Source organism: Notolepis coatsorum (assembly GCF_963971535.1).
Source record: "Notolepis coatsorum genome assembly, chromosome: 1".
Classification (NCBI taxonomy): Eukaryota; Metazoa; Chordata; class Actinopteri; order Aulopiformes; family Paralepididae; genus Notolepis; species Notolepis coatsorum.
In genome coordinates this window covers 186,107,259-186,126,893 of record NC_140165.1, presented here as the reverse complement: position 1 = coordinate 186,126,893, position 19,635 = coordinate 186,107,259, and the positions used below count along the sequence as shown (strand labels likewise).

Here is a 19,635-nt window from a genome sequence, read left to right as displayed (position 1 = left end):
AAAAGAAAAAAGATGGAAAATGTACGATGTTGACAATTGTAAATGTACAAATAATTTTTCCTGCAATAAGGAAATAAAAAAAAAATAGAATCTAGCCGAAATCCCTCTTCATTTTAAGACGAGACAAAATAATTATTACTTTTAGAATAATTCATGTTATTATTAGTGAAGCATTTCCGTTTCCTGTGTGTAGCGCGAGCGCGCCGCTTTGATTAATTTCCCCAGTGACTTGCGTTATGTATAGTGCTCGCGCCCACTATAAGTCGAGTTTTTACACATGGATATTCTCACTATTTGTCTTTTGTGGCGCACAAAGAAAAGAACGTTTTAGTTAAATGTAAATTGTGTCTTGGCTCAAAGGTCCCATCTACTGCCCAAAACAGCAACCGGACTCATCCGAAGCCACTCGCGACCCGTTTCAGGCATCTAGTTAGCATGATACCATGTCCAGGCGACACAGCAGCAAATGGGACTGGAAAACATTTTCCAACTACTTGGAGAGAGAATATACAAGATACCACCGCAGACATTTGGTGAGTTCAGTGATGTGAATGCAAATTAATGGAAACTGTCAAGTTGATCAACAGATTTTGACTGTAAGAATCTGTAATCGCATCTCATCAATACTAATTTAAAAGCATGACTTGGCTCCCAGTTGCAAAACCAGTTGCCGTTAACTTTGCTTTAAGACGCTTATAATGAAACGCTCCGACATCAAGGCCGTTCCTTCAACCTAAGCGTGCACTTTTTTCTTCAACCTAGAACCTAAACATACACACGCGTTGAACCTAAACGTGCACACTCCCCGAGCTGCACGCGGTGATTCGGCACGGCACATTTCTTATTACGTTGGGACAACATATCTTTGTGTTTGTGTTTGTATTTCCATGTCTGACTATTTCTGAATCTATTGACCATTTCAAGGAATGTTTGGTTACTATTGGGCGTCTAGCCTTCTACTGAACTTATTGTGAATCAGCTGATAGGGTTTTGGCTAGACTATACTTAATAAATAGAATTGCATTATTTACAATATAAAAAAGCCTTTTTTTCATTAGTGAAAACTAGACAAAAATCATCCGTTTTCTGCGACTAAATCTAGACAAAAACAAAAAAGACAAAAATCGAGACTAACACTGACTAAGACTAAAATGCTCAGACCTGTAGTTGACTAAAACTGACTAAACAAAAAATAAATGAAGGTGACTAAATATGATGAAAACGAAAAAGGAGCATTTGACACATGACTAAGACTAAAACTAAAATTTAAATAGCTGCCAAAATTAACACTGCACAGAGCTCACACAAGAAGGTCCGGCGGACTGTTTAGAATAAAAATAAAATAAAACAAGTATTTACGTTTTTGGCGGCGAACGGTTGGCTTTGAAAAACGAGTATACTCGTTTTTGGCGTTCAATGAGTTAAGTGGGGAAATGAAAATACATTTCCTACACCATGTGAATAAACCTCTGTAGTGTTTAACTGTGAGACAAACTGACTTGTATCCTTGGATCTCTGTGATGACGTCAAACAACTCAGCGGGGATGTTTGAAACGGATGCACGTCGGCCGAGCAGCCAGACCCTGGCGGCGGGAAGCAGATGCCCTCTCATCAGATTGACGACCAGGACAGTAGGATGAGCCTCGACCCGGGCGTCTGTCACTTCAGGACAGTTCTGGAGACAGCGAAGACATTAGATAATATAATAAGTCTAATGATTAGACTAGATTATTGTGTGTGTGTCTGTGTGTGTGTGTGTACCTTCCAGTCCAGCTTCTCTAGGTATTGATAATAGTGTGTGTGTGTGTGTGTGTGTGTGTGTGTGTGTGTGTGTGTGTGTGTGTGTGTGTGTGTGTGTGTGTGTGTGTGTGTGTACATACCTTCCAGTCCAGGTTCTCTGTGAAGCACTCGTAACAGTCCATAATGATGAGGAAGCGTGCGTCCGGCTCCTCCAGGAAAGGGTTATTCTCACAGCCGTGGTCGGAGTGGGCCAGCATGTCCATCAGGGACATCTTCTTAGAGGCTGGGAGGTGATGCTTTACCAGGACCTGCATATTTCTGAACGACATCTGGATCACAAACTGCAGGTCCTGAGGACAGAGACAGAACCATCAGGACAGAGAGACAGAACCATCAGGACAGAGACAGAACCATCAGGACAGAGACAGAACCATCAGGACAGAGACAGAACCATCAGGGCAGAGACAGAACCATCAGGACAGAGACAGAACCATCAGGACAGAGACAGAACCATCAGGACAGAGACAGAACCATCAGGGCAGAGACAGAACCATCAGGACAGAGACAGAACCAACAGGACAGAGACAGAACCATCAGGACAGAGACAGAACCATCAGGGCAGAGACAGAACCATCAGGACAGAACCATCAGGGCAGAGACAAAACCATCAGGACAGAGAGACAGAACCATCAGGGCAGAGACAGAACCATCAGGACAGAGACAGAACCATCAGAACAGAGACAGAACCACCAGAACAGAACCATCAGAACAGAGAGACAGAACCATCAGAACAGAGAGACAGAACCATCAGGACAGAGAGATAGAACCATCAGGACAGAGAGACAGAACCATCAGGACAGAACCATCAGGACAGAGAGACAGAACCATCAGGACAGAGAGACGGCACCATCAGGACAAAGATACGGAACCATCAGGACAGAGAGACAGAACCATCAGGACAGAACCATCAGGACAGAGAGACAGAACCATCAGGACAGAGAGATAGAACCATCAGGACAGAACCATCAGGACAGAACCATCAGAACAGAGAGACAGAACCATCAGGACAGAGAGACAGAACCATCACGGCAGAGACAGAACCATCAGGACAGAACCATCAGGACAGAGAGACAGAACCATCAGAACAGAGAGACAGAACCATCAGGACAGAGAGATAGAACCATCAGAACAGAGAGACAGAACCATCAGGACAGAGAGATAGAACCATCAGGACAGAGAGACAGAACCATCAGGACAGAGACAGAACCCTCAGGACAGAACCATCAGGACAGAGAGACAGAACCATCAGGACAGAGAGACAGAACCCTCAGGACAGAACCATCAGGACAGAGAGACAGAACCATCAGGACAGAGAGACAGAACCATCAGGACAGAAGAGACAGAACCATCAGGACAGAGAGATCGAACCATCAGGACAGAACCATCAGAACAGAGAGACAGAACCATCAGAACAGAGAGACAGAACCATCAGGACAGAGAGATAGAACCATCAGGACAGAGAGACAGAACCATCAGGACAGAGAGACAGAACCATCAGGACAGAGAGACAGAACCATCAGGACAGAACCATCAGGACAGAGAGACGGCACCATCAGGACAAAGATACGGAACCATCAGGACAGAGAGACAGAACCATCAGGACAGAACCATCAGGACAGAGAGACAGAACCATCAGGACAGAGAGATAGAACCATCAGGACAGAACCATCAGGACAGAGAGACAGAACCATCAGAACAGAGAGACAGAACCATCAGGACAGAGAGACAGAACCATCACGGCAGAGACAGAACCATCAGGACAGAACCATCAGGACAGAGAGACAGAACCATCAGAACAGAGAGACAGAACCATCAGGACAGAGAGATAGAACCATCAGAACAGAGAGACAGAACCATCAGGACAGAGAGATAGAACCATCAGGACAGAACCATCAGGACAGAGAGACAGAACCATCAGGACAGAGACAGAACCCTCAGGACAGAACCCTCAGGACAGAACCATCAGGACAGAGAGACAGAACCATCAGGACAGAGAGACAGAACCCTCAGGACAGAACCATCAGGACAGAGAGACAGAACCATCAGGACAGAGAGACAGAACCATCAGGACAGAACCATCAGGACAGAAGAGACAGAACCATCAGGACAGAGAGATCGAACCATCAGGACAGAACCATCAGAACAGAGAGACAGAACCATCAGAACAGAGCGACAGAACCATCAGGACAGAGAGATAGAACCATCAGAACAGAGAGACAGAACCATCAGGACAGAACCATCAGGACAGAGAGATAGAACCATCAGGACAGAGAGATAGAACAATCAGGACAGAACCATCAGAACAGAGAGACGGAACCATCAGGACAGAGAGACAGAACCATCAGGACAGAGACGGAACCATCAAGACAGAACCATCAGGACAGAGAGACAGAACCATCAGGACAGAGAGACAGAACCATCAGGACAGAGAGACAGAACCATCAGGGCAGAGAGACAGAACCATCAGGACAGAGAGACGGAACCATCAGGATAGAACCATCAGAACAGAGAGACGGAACCATCAGGACAGAGAGACAGAACCATCAGGACAGAGAGACGGAACCATCAGGACAGAACCATCAGGACAGAGAGACAGAACCATCAGGACAGAGAGACAGAACCATCAGGACAGAGAGATAGAACCATCAGAACAGAGAGACAGAACCATCAGAACAGAGATACGGAACCATCAGGACAGAGAGACAAAACCATCAGGACAGAGACAGAACCATCAGGACAGAGAGACGGAACCATCAGGACAGAGAGACGGAACCATCAGGACAGAGACAGAACCATCAGGACAGAACCATCAGGACAGAGAGATAGAACCATCAGGGCAGAGAGATAGAACAATCAGGACAGAGACAGAACCATCAGAACAGAACCATCAGAACAGAGAGACAGAACCATCAGGACAGAACCATCAGGACAGAGACAGAACCATCAGGACAGAGACAGAACCATCAGGACAGAGAGACAGAACCATCAGGACAGAGAGATAGAACCATCAGAACAGAGAGACAGAACCATCAGGACAGAGACAGAACCATCAGGACAGAGACAGAACCATCAGGACAGAGAGAGAACCAACAGGACAGAGACAGAACCATCAGGACAGAGACAGAACCATCAGGACAGAGAGACAGAACCAACAGGACAGAACCATCAGGGCAGAGACAAAACCATCAGGACAGAGAGACAGAACCATCAGGGCAGAGACAGAACCATCAGGACAGAGACAGAACCATCAGAACAGAGACAGAACCACCAGAACAGAACCATCAGAACAGAGAGACAGAACCATCAGAACAGAGAGATAGAACCATCAGGACAGAGAGACAGAACCATCAGGACAGAACCATCAGGACAGAGAGACGGAACCATCAGGACAGAGATACAGAACCATCAGGACAGAGAGACGGAACCATCAGGATAGAACCATCAGGACAGAGAGACAGAACCATCAGAACAGAGAGACAGAACCATCAGGACAGAGAGACAGAACCATCAGGACAGAGAGACAGAACCATCAGGACAGAGAGACGGAACCATCACGGCAGAGACAGAACCATCAGGACAGAACCATCAGGACAGAGAGACAGAACCATCAGAACAGAGAGACAGAACCATCAGGACAGAACCATCAGGACAGAGAGATAGAACCATCAGGACAGAACCATCAGGACAGAGAGACAGAACCATCAGGACAGAGAGATAGAACCATCAGGACAGAACCATTAGGACAGAGAGACAGAACCATCAGGACAGAGAGACAGAACCCTCAGGACAGAACCATCAGGACAAGGAGACAGAACCATCAGGACAGAGAGACAGAACCATCAGGACAGAACCATCAGGACAGAAGCGACAGAACCATCAGAACAGAGAGACAGAACCATCAGGACAGAGAGATAGAACCATCAGAACAGAGAGACAGAACCATCAGGACAGAACCATCAGAACAGAGAGATAGAACCATCAGGACAGAGAGATAGAATAATCAGGACAGAACCATCAGAACAGAGAGACGGAACCATCAGGACAGAGAGACAGAACCATCAGGACAGAGACGGAACCATCAAGACAGAACCATCAGGACAGAGAGACAGAACCATCAGGACAGAGAGACAGAACCATCAGGACAGAGAGACAGAACCATCAGGGCAGAGAGACAGAACCATCAGGACAGAGAGACGGAACCATCAGGATAGAACCATCAGAACAGAGAGACGGAACCATCAGAACAGAGAGACAGAACCATCAGGACAGAGAGACAGAACCATCAGGACAGAGAGACGGAACCATCAGGACAGAACCATCAGGACAGAGAGACAAAACCATCAGGACAGAGAGACGGAACCATCAGGACAGAGAGATAGAACCATCAGGACAGAGAGACAGAACCATCAGGACAGAGAGACGGAACCATCAGGACAGAACCATCAGGACAGAGAGATAGAACCATCAGGGCAGAGAGACAGAACCATCAGGACAGAGAGACAGAACCATCAGGACAGAACCATCAGGACAGAGAGACAGAACCATCAGGGCAGAGAGACATAACCATCAGGGCAGAGACAGAACCATCAGGACAGAACCATCAGGACAGAGAGATAGAACCATCAGGGCAGAGAGACATAACCATCAGGACAGAGAGACAGAACCATCAGAACAGAACCATCAGAACAGAGAGACAGAACCATCAGGACAGAACCATCAGGACAGAGATAGAACCATCAGGACAGAACCATCAGAACAGAGAGACAGAACCATCAGGACAGAATCATCAGGACAGAGATAGAACCATCAGGACAGAACCATCAGAACAGAGAGACAGAACCATCAGGACAGAACCATCAGGACAGAGAGACGGAACCATCAGGACAGAGAGACAGAACCATCAGGGCAGAGAGACAGAACCATCAGGACAGAGAGACAGAACCAGCAGGGCAGAGAGACAGAACCATCAGGACAGAACCATCAGGACAGAGAGATAGAACCATCAGGACAGAACCATCAGGACAGAACCATCAGGACAGAGAGACAGAACCATCAGGACAAAGAGACAGAACCATCAGGACAGAGAGACAGAACCATCAGGACAGAACCATCAGGACAGAGAGACAGAACCATCAGGACAGAGAGACAGAACCATCAGGACAGAACCATCAGAACAGAGACAGAACCATCAGGACAGAACCATCAGAACAGAGAGACAGAACCATCAAGACAGAACCATCAGTACAGAGAGACGGAACCATCAGGACAGAGAGACAGAACCATCAGGACAGAGAGATAGAACCATCAGGACAGAGAGATAGAACCATCAGGACAGAAGAGACAGAACCATCAGGACAGAACCATCAGGACAGAGAGACGGAACCATCAGGACAGAACCATCAGGACAGAGAGACAGAACCATCAGGACAGAGAGACAGAACCATCAGGACAGAGACAGAACCATCAGGACAGAGAGACAGAACCATCAGGACAGAACCATCAGGACAGAAAGACAGAACCATCAGGACAGAGAGACGGAACAATCAGGACAGAGAGACAGAACCATCAGGACAGAGAGACGGAACCATCAGGACAGAACCATCAGAACAGAGAGACAGAACCATCAGGACAGAGAGACGGAACCATCAGGACAGAGAGACAGAACCATCAGGACAGAGACAGAACCATCAGGACAGAGAGACAGAACCATCAGGACAGAACCATCAGGACAGAAAGACAGAACCATCAGGACAGAGAGACGGAACAATCAGGACAGAGAGACAGAACCATCAGGACAGAGAGACAGAACCATCAGGACAGAACCATCAGGACAGAGAGACGGAACCATCAGGACAGAGAGACAGACCCATAAGGACAGATAGACAGAACCATCAGAACAGAGAGACGGAACCATCAGGACAGAGAGACAGAACCATCAGGACAGAGAGATAGAACCATCAGGACAGAACCATCAGGACAGAGAGATAGAACCATCAGGGCAGAGAGATAGAACCATCAGGACAGAACCATCAGGACAGAGACAGAACCATCAGAGCAGAGAGATAGAACCATCAGGGCAGAACCATCAGGACAGAGCTAGAACCATCAGGACAGAACCATCAGGACAGAACCATCAGAACAGAGAGACAGAACCATCAGGACAGAGAGATAGAACCATCAGAACAGAGAGACAGAACCATCAGAACAGAGAGACAGAACCATCAGGATAAAGAGACGGAACCATCAGGACAGAAGAGACAGAACCATCAGGACAGAAGAGACAGAACCATCAGGACAGAGAGACAGAACCATCAGGACAGAACCATCAGGACAGAGAGATAGAACCATCAGGACAGAGACGGAACCATCAGGACAGAACCATCAGGACAGAACCATCAGGACAGAACCATCAGGACAGAGATAGAACCATCAGGACAGAACCATCAGGACAGAGAGATAGAACCATCAGGGCAGAGAGATAGAACCATCAGGACAGAACCATCAGGGCAGAGAGACAGAACCATCAGGACAGAGAGATAGAACCATCAGGACAGAACCATCAGGACAGAGAGATAGAACCATCAGGACAGAGACAGAACCATCAGGACAGAGAGATAGAACCATCAGGACAGAGATAGATAGATAGATAGAGATACTTTAGTAATCCCCTTGGGGAAATTCAGGTATCCAGTAGCAGCTCAGTCAGTTGACAAACAAACAATGAAGGTCAGACTCAGCGAGAGCAGTCAGGACAGGTTTTACTTGTTGATTTGCATGGTTGTATTTTCATGAAACAGGTTTTACTTGTTGATTTGCATGGTTGTATTTTCATGAAACAAGACAACACAATACAGTAATAACAACAATAAACAGGACTACACAGGACATAGTAACAACAACAACAATAACGACAACGGAAATAACCAAAACAATAAAAGAGAACATAAAAAATGTTGGTTTTCAATGGTGAAGGGGACACATTTGGGGGCGTGGTCAGTGGCGTTGTTTCAGTAAAGCGAAGGAGGGAGGGTGGCTGTTGCGGCCGGTGCTACGTATAGTTGTAAGGATTTTTTTTAATCAGTTGTGCAATAGTCCATTTTGGTGAGTTGTTTCTATACAATTCACTTAACCCTTTCACTGCCACACTACAGAAGGTTAACCCTTTACTATCACACTACCGACGGGCAACCGTAGTGCAACTGTAGTGTGGCAGTGAAAGGGTCAATGCTGCGCGAGTCTCGGAACGTGCATACTGCAGTGGCGTGATTTTTTTTGTAGCCGCAGTTTGCGAAGACGCTCTCTGATTTGGCTAGCCCGCGTACAGCGAAGACCCTCTCTGATTGGTTTAGCTCCGAAGGGCTCTGGGATAGAAATGTCCGCCTTGTACATATATATTCTCTGCTTCGAAGTGGTTATGCTTGGGCCCTCTTTCGAAGTGGGTTATGCTTAGAGTTTGGAATCAGGGCTGGTGGTCCATCTCCCTGCTCTAAAGATAAACTCTAAGCATAACCCACTTTGAAAGAGGGCCAAAAGCATAACCACTTCGAAGCAGAGAATATATATGTACAAGGCGGAAGAGCCCTTCAACTCGGGTCAGCCGTGTTGCACCGTAGTGCTGTATGCTGTGTGCCACTCGGGCGCCCCTAATGTTATGTTTTTATATGTGGATTTGATCAATAGTGTGTAAAAATCTGAGACAACCCTTCTCGAGGTTGTCCTGTCTCTAATAAGTTTAACAAAAGGGTGTGGATGTAATGCTTGGGCCCACAGCACCCCATGCGCCTTATGCGCTGATCTTAGTTGTAAGTAGAGGAAAAAAGACGCGCCGGGGATATCATAAAAATCTCTTAGGTCCTGAAACATGTGAAGACCGGTTTTATCATATATATCTGTTATGTTGGAAGAATCAGACAACACGTAGTTTCAGTATGTCAGTGTTTACTGAACTGAAGACACATGCATTGTAACGTAAGTCAGAACATCAACGTCTACGTCACTAATCAACTCAGCTAATCAACCAACCCACAAGGGTATGTGAATCAACTCAGACTACCATTGACCTCATCCTGACCTCTGACAAGTCCATGATCTCCAATAAAGGGGTTATAGCATGCGGGTTAAGTGATCATTATATGATATTCTGTACCCGCAAAAAGCTAAAGCAAAAGGCTAGCTGTCACAAAACAGTCACATCTAGAGACCTCAAAACCTACTCTAGCGAGGCCTTTAACCTTGAACTGGAGAGCCTGGACTGGTCAGATGAACTCAATGGTACACTGGTTGAAGAAACCTGGCTTGGCTTCAAAACCAAATTCTCAACAATACTAAACAACATGGCCCCTCTAAGAACCACCAGGGTAAAAAATCGCGCTGAGCCGTGGATGCACACTGAAATACTGACCGCTATGAAAGCCAGAGACAAAAAATGCTCTGAGTTTCGTAAAAGTCAGTCAAAGCTTACCAAAAGCACGAGCAGTGAACTCCAAGCCCACGTGACTGAACTCAAACTAGAAAGAAACAGACTAAGAAATGACGTAAACTCCATGATAAAAACTGCAAAAAAATATTCATCAATGACAAAACTGAGGAAAACAAAAATAAACCATGTGAACTTTGGAAATTACTCAATAATCAACTAGGCTGCAGTAAAAAACTTAAAACCAGGTTCTCAAACATAAACATAAAGACGGACAACACGCTCATCACAGACAAACTGGATGTAGCCAATTACTTAAACACTTTCTTCACAAACATAGCCACAACACTGGTAAACAAACTACCCTCCCACTCAGGGCAGTATGGGGTAGAACACATAGTAGCATACTACAAGAACCTAGGCGTCCACAAAGACGATTTAAAACTGGAAATGGTAACTACAGATGAGGTACTCAATAAACTGAGCGCCCTCCAACCTAACAAGGCCACTGGCCATGACAACATCCCCTCCAAATTCCTCAGAGACTCAGCAGCCGCCATCACCCCAGTCATCACACACATAATAAACCTCTCCATAAAACAGGGACACGTCCCCAAGGACTTCAAAATAGCGAGAGTAACACCCCTGCACAAAAAGGGCAGCAAATTAGACCCAGGCAACTACCGCCCTGTTTCTATCCTTACATCCATCTCGAAAGTCATGTAAAAAATAGTATACGAACAGGTCGAAAAGTATCTTGCGGATAAAAATCTAATCTATGAATTCCAATCTGGCTTCAGAACATCCCACTCCACTGACACATGCCTTCTCTATTTGAACGACCACATCAAGCAAGAGGTGGACGCGGGCAAATACTGCAGCATGGTCATGCTAGACCTACAAAAGGCCTTCGACACTGTCAATCACACCATTCTGATTGACAAGCTAAAAGCAATTGGTTTTGATAGTTTATCAGTGAGCTGGATACAATCCTACCTGGAGGGGAGAGAACAGATGGTGGAGGTAAACGGTACCCTATCCCCCCCCTCACAGTGAACTGTGGTGTTCGACAAGGAAGCATACTAGGACCACTACTGTTCCTAATTTATGCAAATGACATGTCGTCAGCTTGTGACTGCAACTTGTTCCTGTTTGCGGACGACTCAGCCCTGCTGGTCTCTGACAAGAACAAGTTACAGGTTGAAAAAACCCTCAGCTCGGAACTAGGCAAAATCTGCATATGGCTCGCCGACAACAAACTATCATTACACATGGGCAAAACAGAGTCCATTCTCTTCGGTTCAAATAACAAACTCAGCAAGACCGACGGCTTCTCAGTTACAGTGGGTGACAATATTGTCACAAGGAAAGATGAAATTACCTACCTGGGTTCCATCCTAGAGGCTAATCTTTCCTGTGACAAAATGGCATCCAATGTAATAAAAAAAAGTCTGTGATTCTAAAATCCATCCCATTACAATTAGTGACCATGCACCTGTTTCCCTCATTCTAAATACTAATCACCCCAAACCACCTTCCCAGAGATGGCGCTTCAACACATCACTGCTGGAAGACCCTGAATTCGACACATATTTCAAGAAAGAGTGGACATCCTTGATGGAAACGAACGACTCTCCAGAAATTTCATCCACATTACTATGGGAAACGGCCAAAGCAGTATTGAGAGGAAACATCATATCATATTCATCACATAAGAAAAAAAATATCTCCAATTTGAAAATAATCTGAAACAAAAAATAGAGGAATTAAATAATGCATATGTTAATGACCCTAATGAATCAATTTTGAGGGATTTACGCAAATTACAATTTAAGCTTAATGAAATACAAAATAAAAAAACGAAATTTTTGATACAGAGATTAAGACAAGACCACTTTAAACACAACAATAAATCTGGAAAATATCTAGCCAACCAACTAAAAAAAAACAAAGAGAAATCAATTATACTTGCAGTAAAGGACTCAGCAGGGAAGACGCTGAGAGCACCTCAAGAGATCAACGACACATTTAATTTTTTTTATAGTAAATTATACACACCTGACATTAATCCAAGCACTGCTGATATGGACGCCTTCCTCGATGCTATAAATCTTCCCCAAATATCCAAAGAGCATGCACAATCACTGGACACACCATTAACCTTAACTGAATTCCACAAAGCATTACTTCAGATGCCCAACAATAAATCCCCAGGCCCTGACGGCTTCCCTGCTGAATTCTTCAAACATTTCTGGTCAACAATATCGCCACTATTCATAAGGATGGCTAATGAAATAAAACATACCTCCAGAATCCCCCCACACATGAACACAGCACTCATCTCACTACTGCTCAAGCCGGACAAAGACCCAACCCTACCCTCTAGCTACCGCCCCCTCTCACTGATCAACACAGATATTAAAATAATAACTAAAGCGCTAACCACCAGACTGGAAACAGTCATATCCACCCTAATTCACCCCGACCAAACAGGATTTATTAAAGGACGCCTCGGGTCAAATAACATGCGCAGATTATTCCATCTAATGAATATAATCAAACAACAAAACCTTGATGTAATAATCCCCTCACTAGATGTAGAAAAAGCTTTTGATAGAGTAAACTGGTCATTTTTATTCCGGACATTACAAAAATTTGGTTTCGGAGAGTAGTTTATTCATTGGATTAAAACACTATACACGTCACCCAGGGCCACTGTTACTACTAACGGACTAACATCACAAAGCTTCACACTTCACAGGGGAACCAGGCAGGGATGTCCACTCTCCCCCTCTCTTTTTGCCCTTTTTATTGAACCTCTCGCAGCAGCAATCAGACAAAATGATGATATCAAAGGAATCATTACACACAATACTCACCATAAGATCAGCCTCTATGCAGACGATGTGTTGTTATACCTACAGGAACCAACCAATTCACTACAAGCAACTACCAAACTCATAGACTCCTTCTCTAAAATATCAGACTACGCTATAAATTGGTCAAAGTCAATCATCTTGCCATTGTGGGGGGGGTGATAGGAGTCCTGCAGCTCAGAGCCCATCCTTCCCCTTCCCCTCAGGGAATATCAGATATCTAGGAATCAACATTTCACCCAGACTGTCAAGAGTTATTTCAACTCAATTTCATCCCACTGTTAAAAACAATAGAAGACGACACACAAAGATGGCTAAACTTACCACTCTCACTAATAGGTAGAATATCAACTGTCAAAATGTCAATTCTCCCAAAAATAAATTATCTATTCACTATGATCCCAACCCAGCCTACCACCAATTGGTTCAACTCCCTGGACTCCACCATTACTAAGTTTTACTGGAAGAATAAAAAAGCAAGAATTAAGTTAACCACCCTTCAAAAAAACAAAAAACAAGGAGGACTTGAAGCACCTAACTTTCTCAACTATTATCTGGCCAACCAATTAATATACATCTACAAATGGATTCACCCTACCCAACAATACAACCCCTGGGATGACATTAAGGACATGTGCATGGAAATCTCACCACAAGATCTGCCATTCTTTAGCACAAGCATAAAACATCACTCTTGTTTTAGGAATACAGTCATTTCCACAACTCTGACAGCCTGGTGGAAAGCCAACAAAATCACTGGTAACACACTAACCCCCTGTAAATACACACCAATCTGGCAGAACCCTGACTTTCAACTCGGCAAATCACCCATATACTTCCCAGCTTGGAAACAAAAAGGCATTACTCATCTTCACCACATCTTCACAGACAACAGCCTAATCACTTATCAAGATTTGACTGAAGGATACGGCATTGGGACAGACCAACACTTCCAATTTCTACAGCTGAAATCAATTTTGAAATAAAAAATTAACACTACACAGAATGATCTTGAACAACCTCCAATTATATTAGCAATGAATAAAATAACATCACAGAGGAAAATATTTTCAAAAATATACAAAATACTGGCAAGCGCAGACACTACATTCCATCTCCCCTTCACAAAATGGGAACAGGACTTGGCTTTCTCTCCCAATGCCGTATCCTGGGAACAAATTTGCACCAACACATTCACAATGACTAACAACACTAACCTTCAGAGTACATATCACACAGCACAGGATGTTTCAAATGGGATTTGCAAGCACAGATGCATGCTCCCATTGCACCCTCAACACCCCAGACAACTATTTCCATGCCACCTGGCTCTGCCCACCTGTTCTAGACTTCTGGAATTCCGTCATCAATACACTATCCCGGGTCATGAGCTGCAGCATTCCTCTCTCCCCCTCCCTCTGCCTACTTGGGGATACTACTGCTATCAATTTATTAGTCCAGAACACCAAACCCCTACTCGTTTCTCTAGCTGTTGCCAAGAAAACTATCCTCTTAAACTGGAAGACAAGAAAAAAGGTGAATACTGGCCAATGGTTAGGCCTTCTCTCAAATTACATATCACAGGAAACAATCTCAACCGTGGATCACATCGAAGTCTCACAATTTAATAACATCTGGAAATTGCTTGTGGATAATCTAGGCTCCCAATCATAGGAGATTGACCTGTGAGCCATCCACTCCATAACCCACCCTTCTCTCAATCCCCCTCTACTTTACTTACTCCCCTCTCTGCCCCCCCCCCTTTCCCTTGTCATGTGTATTCGTTGTTGTCCTTCATTGTCCTTAGTTGTAATTTGTTTGTCAATATCTAGTCTGAGTTCCCCCCCTCCGAGAGGGCAATGAAATATATATTTTTTTATATTTTACTACACTTTTTATTTAATTTTGAACTGTAAATAATTAAAACGTATAATAAATAATAAAGTTGTCCCCCGAAGAGGGGGGGGGGGGGTGGATGGAGTGCCCTCAAAAAAGGGCCAAAAAAATAAATAATAATAATAAAAAAAGTCAACCAACAAACTCGATTCTTGTACCGGATCCCCTCTCTGGTAAACAAGAATACCCTGAAGACTCTGGCAGGAGCACTCATTCAAGGGTACTACGACTATGCTTGCACCTCATGGTACCAAAGCACCTCAAAGGCACTACAAACCAAATTACAAACATCTCAAAACAAACTAGTCAGACTACTGCTTGACCTGACTCCTAGAACCCACCTCACCCCTGCACACTTTGCCAACCTAGGATGGCTTAGAGTAGACGACAGAGTACAGCAACTTGCAATGGGCCTGGTCTACAAGATACACTACACGACCAAGGTACCCATGTACATGTCAAAATACTTCCCAAAGGTCAGTGAATACCACGATCACAACACCAGAGGGAGCTCCACAAATCATGTAAAACCCAGATTTGGCTCAAACAAGGGACTAAACACGTTTCGCAATTATGCCACATCAATGTGGAACGCCCTACCCAAAGCTGTAAAGGAATGTGAATCACTACCCACCTTCAAAAACACTCTCAAAGAACACCTACGGGAGACTGCAATTCGAAACTGGCCCCTACAAATGTCCTAACCCAGTTGTACAATAAAGACCAGGCATGGCTTTGTCAGTATTCCAATGTACAGTGCCCCCCCCCCTACCCAACCCCCCCCCCCCCACCTCCAATGTACAGCCCCACCCAACCCCACCCCACCTACCCAACCTCCTCCAATGTACAGTTTCTATGTCAAATGTATGTCAGTATTCCAATGTACAGTGTGCCCTCCCCCTACCCAACCCCCCCCCCCCACCTCCAATGTACAGCCCCACCCCACCTACCCAACCTCCTCCAATGCACAGTTTCTATGTAAAATTTATATACACTCTTTTTCTGGATTTTTTTAGTATCACAAACAGTACTGTATTTGAAAATCTGGTATGTCATAAATGTATAGATGTAGCAGTACTGTCTATCTGTATGTCGTGTGTGTCATATGATGAATTGAAAATGGGGGACCCTGATGGAAACAAGACAAAAGTCTTTTGCAGGTCTGCATCCTCTTAACAATTGTATGTATTGAGCTGTACTGTACCCATTCTGCAATCTGTTAATAAACTTTTCAATCAATCAATCAATCAATCACGTACGGCCATATGCCGTAACGTGAAACTCAACAAAATAACACGACACTGTCGCAATAGTTAGAACACTAGTTAAAGTGCTGGCACTCGCTAGAGTACCAGACGTAACATTTCCCCCCCCTTCACTCAACCTAGGAGTGATACTCAGTCTCAAAGTCATTCAGGTGTGCAGGCCTGTTGCGCGCTCAGAGTGGGCGGGGCCCGGGCAATGCAACAGCCAACGGCGGAGGTCCCGCAGCCTCAGGCTGAGCCGCGGGTGCTGGGGCTGCAACATCATCAAATTGTCTGTCCTGCAGAGCTATAGCCGCGGGTGCTGGGGCTGCAACATCATTGAATCGTCTGTCCTGCAGAGCTATAGCCACGGGCACACCCTGTCCCGCCGTCCCGGGGCAGCGGGAGCCTGCACCCTGTGCAGTCGGCCAGCATGCCAACGCGTGCCATCAGCCAGCCTGAATGAGGCCAGGCCAAGCTGCTGTCTGACCTGGACCGGGTCTGACCAGAATGACCGGAGCTTGTTGTCCCGGTGGGGTCGCCGAATCCTGACCCAGTCTGAGACGGCGATGGTAGGTGGTCTCGCATGTCGGGTCCTGTCGAAACAATCCTTCATCCGGCGCTGGCGTGTGTTGACTGTGGCTTGAAGCGGGTGGGCTGGAGCCGGAGTAGGGCGCAGCCTGTCCAGGGGCAGCTGAAACTCGCACCCTAGCATGAGGGAGGCTGGGGAGACGCCTGTGGTGGCGTGTTGAGTAGCCCTGTAGTGCAGGAGCGTCTGTTGGAGACCGTTGATGAATGTGCACCCTTGTGCCAGGTGGGCCCTGATGCCATTCTTCAGGGATTGGTTCAGCCGTTCCACCCCCCCGTTCGCAGCCGGGTTGTAGAACGACGTGCGGATATGACGTATCCCCTTACCCCCCAGGTAGGAGGCCAGTTCGTGGGAGATCATTTGGGGGCCATTGTCTGTCGTGATCCTCTTGGGCAGGCCCCAGCGTGTGAACAGGGACTCGAGAATCTCAATCAGCACCCCGGCTGTGACCGAGCCCACGGGCGCCACCTCAGGCCACTTGGAGTGGAGGTCGTAGACCACAACGAGGAAACGCTGGTGATGCGGTACCCCATGCAGTTCACTACAGACGTCGAGCTGCAGGTGCTCCCAGGGTTGGGACGGCCAGTCCAATGGCTGCATGGGTGGGGGCGGGGCTGGGGCCCTGGTCTTCCCGCTAAGAAGACAGGCAGTACAGTCCTTGACCAGGGTCTCGATTTCCCTGTCGATGCCTGGCCACCACACCAAGTCACGACACCGCTGTTTGAGCCCGACTATGCCCAAGTGGCCCTCGTGCGCCATAGCAAGGACACGCGCCCGAAGGACACTCGGGACCACAGTACAGAGCCCACGAACGACGCAGGAGTCGTTCCAGCATGACAACTCGTCCTGGAGTCTGCTATAGGGAAGCAGCTCGTCAGGTGTCCTCGCCGGCCAACCCTGCCTGATGTAGGTTGAGAGCGCAGAGAGGACAGGGTCAGCAGACAAGGCGTCCTGGAGCTCCTGCAGCGACACTGTCTCTTGGAGGGGAGTGTGGAGGAGCTGGACCAGGTCATGCTCAGCCTGATCCCGATCGGGAGTCGAGGGCGGGGCCGTGGGGGGACTGGGGATGGCGCGTGACAGTAGGTCAGCTACTACGTTGTCCCGGCCCGGCGTGAACTGCAAACCGAAGTTGTACTGCTGCAGGCGGTCAGCCCAGCGGTGGAGGCGGAGCGGTTTGTGGCCAGTGCCTGACATGGCGAGGAGGGTAGTGAGAGCCTGGTGGTCCGTCCTAAGCGTGAATGAGCGGCCGTAGAGGTACATATGCCAGCGCTCACATGCCCAGATGCAGGCCAGGGCCTCTCGCTCCCCCACTGAGTACCTCTGTTCTGTGGGGCTAAGGGCCCGTGAAGCGAAAGCGACCGGCCTCTCCACACCCCCGTGCAGCTGTGACAGTACCGCGCCAACGGCTGCGGCATCACATGTGACGAGGGTGGTGCTGTCTAGGTCAAAAAACGCCAGGACTGGTGATGAGGTGAGCTGGGACTTGAGGAGGCGCACAGCATTCGAGCAGGCAGGCGTCCAGAGCCAGGGCTCGTCCTGCTTCAACAGCTTCCGCAGGAAGCGGAGGTAGTATGCCGTCATGCCCAGGAAAGAGGCCACCTGGGCCGCTGAGGTGGGCTCTGGGACACTGTGTATGGCCTCTGTGTTTGACTGGAGCGGGTACATGCCGTCAGCCGAGAGGCGGAACCCAACTAAGTCAATGGTCGTGGTGGCAAAGACACACTTCTCGCCGTTGAGTGTGAGGTGGTGCTTCGCCATTGCACTTAAGACACTGTGGAGGCTCGCGTCGTGACTCTCGGTGTTGGCCCCGTGCACCACGATGTCATCGAGGTAGATGGCCACCCCGGGGATCCCGGCGAAGACTGAGGCCATGATCTTTTGGAAGCAGCTGGGGGCGGAGCTTAAGCCAAAAGCCATGCGTTTGTAACGGAAGACCCCCCTGTGGGTGATGAACGCGGTGAGGTTGCGGCTCTCTGGGTGTAGTGGCACCTGGAGGTACCCCTGACAAAGGTCCAGCTTAGAGAACACCTTGGACCCGTGGAACTGGGCGGTGAGCTCCTCTGTGGTTGGCAGGGGGTATTTATCAGGGACGATTTACCTTGTTTACCGCTCTCATGTCCACGCAGAGTCGCAGCCCCCCTAACTTCTTCTTTGCTACCACCAAGTTGGAGATCCAGGGTGACGTGTTCACCTGTTCAATGATGTCGTCGTCCAGCATTTTCTGTAACTCGGTGGCGATGTTCTCACGGAGAGCGGCGAAGGGGCTGGATGACCGGAGTCACTTTTTGGTCTAGCAGGGGCTGGTGAGCGAAGACCTGGAGGCAGCCCACGCCGTTGAACAGTGCAGGCCACTGTTGCTGCCAGGAGACAGCGGTGACGGTGTGGATCTCTGAGCCTGTGGTGTCCAGCAGAGAGAAACCGAGGCCACTGAAGAGGTCGAGGCCGAGGAGGTTGGTCCCTCGGTGTGCGATGTTGAAATTGAAGGCAGGCAGTGTCTTTTCTCCGTACCTCACCGGCAGCTGGAGGGAGCCAACGATGTCAATCTTGGAGTCGGCGTAGCCTCGCAGGGTGGTGGTGGGCGGGGCCCAGTGGTTTGTGGGAGAAGAATTGAGAGTATGTCGCCCAATTCAATGGAGACACTGTGGCTCCAGTGTCGAGGAGGAGGGGCAGTGTGATGTCACCAACCACCAATGAGCATGTTTTGAATGGCACTCGTCCTGAGCTGACATTATGGATGATAGTGGTCGGTGGCTTGGAAGCGCTAGCTGGGGCTGACCTGCAGACCTTGTGGAAGTGGTTTAGCCTCCCGCAGTT

The 19,635-nt window shown here is 47.4% G+C and overlaps 1 protein-coding gene across 1 annotated transcript in view; it reads right to left on the bottom strand.

Annotated features, from left to right (window-relative positions):
• The window catches only part of LOC311234876 (NLR family CARD domain-containing protein 3-like), a 98,714-nt gene that overhangs the window by 46,153 nt on the left and 32,926 nt on the right, over window positions 1-19,635 (bottom strand). The window contains exons 5-6 of the mRNA XM_084322131.1: window positions 1,881-2,090; window positions 1,500-1,675 (exon numbers count right to left, since the gene is read on the bottom strand). Of these exons, the coding sequence (XP_084178257.1) occupies window positions 1,500-1,675; window positions 1,881-2,090 (386 nt within the window). The remainder of the gene's footprint in view (window positions 1-1,499; window positions 1,676-1,880; window positions 2,091-19,635) is intronic.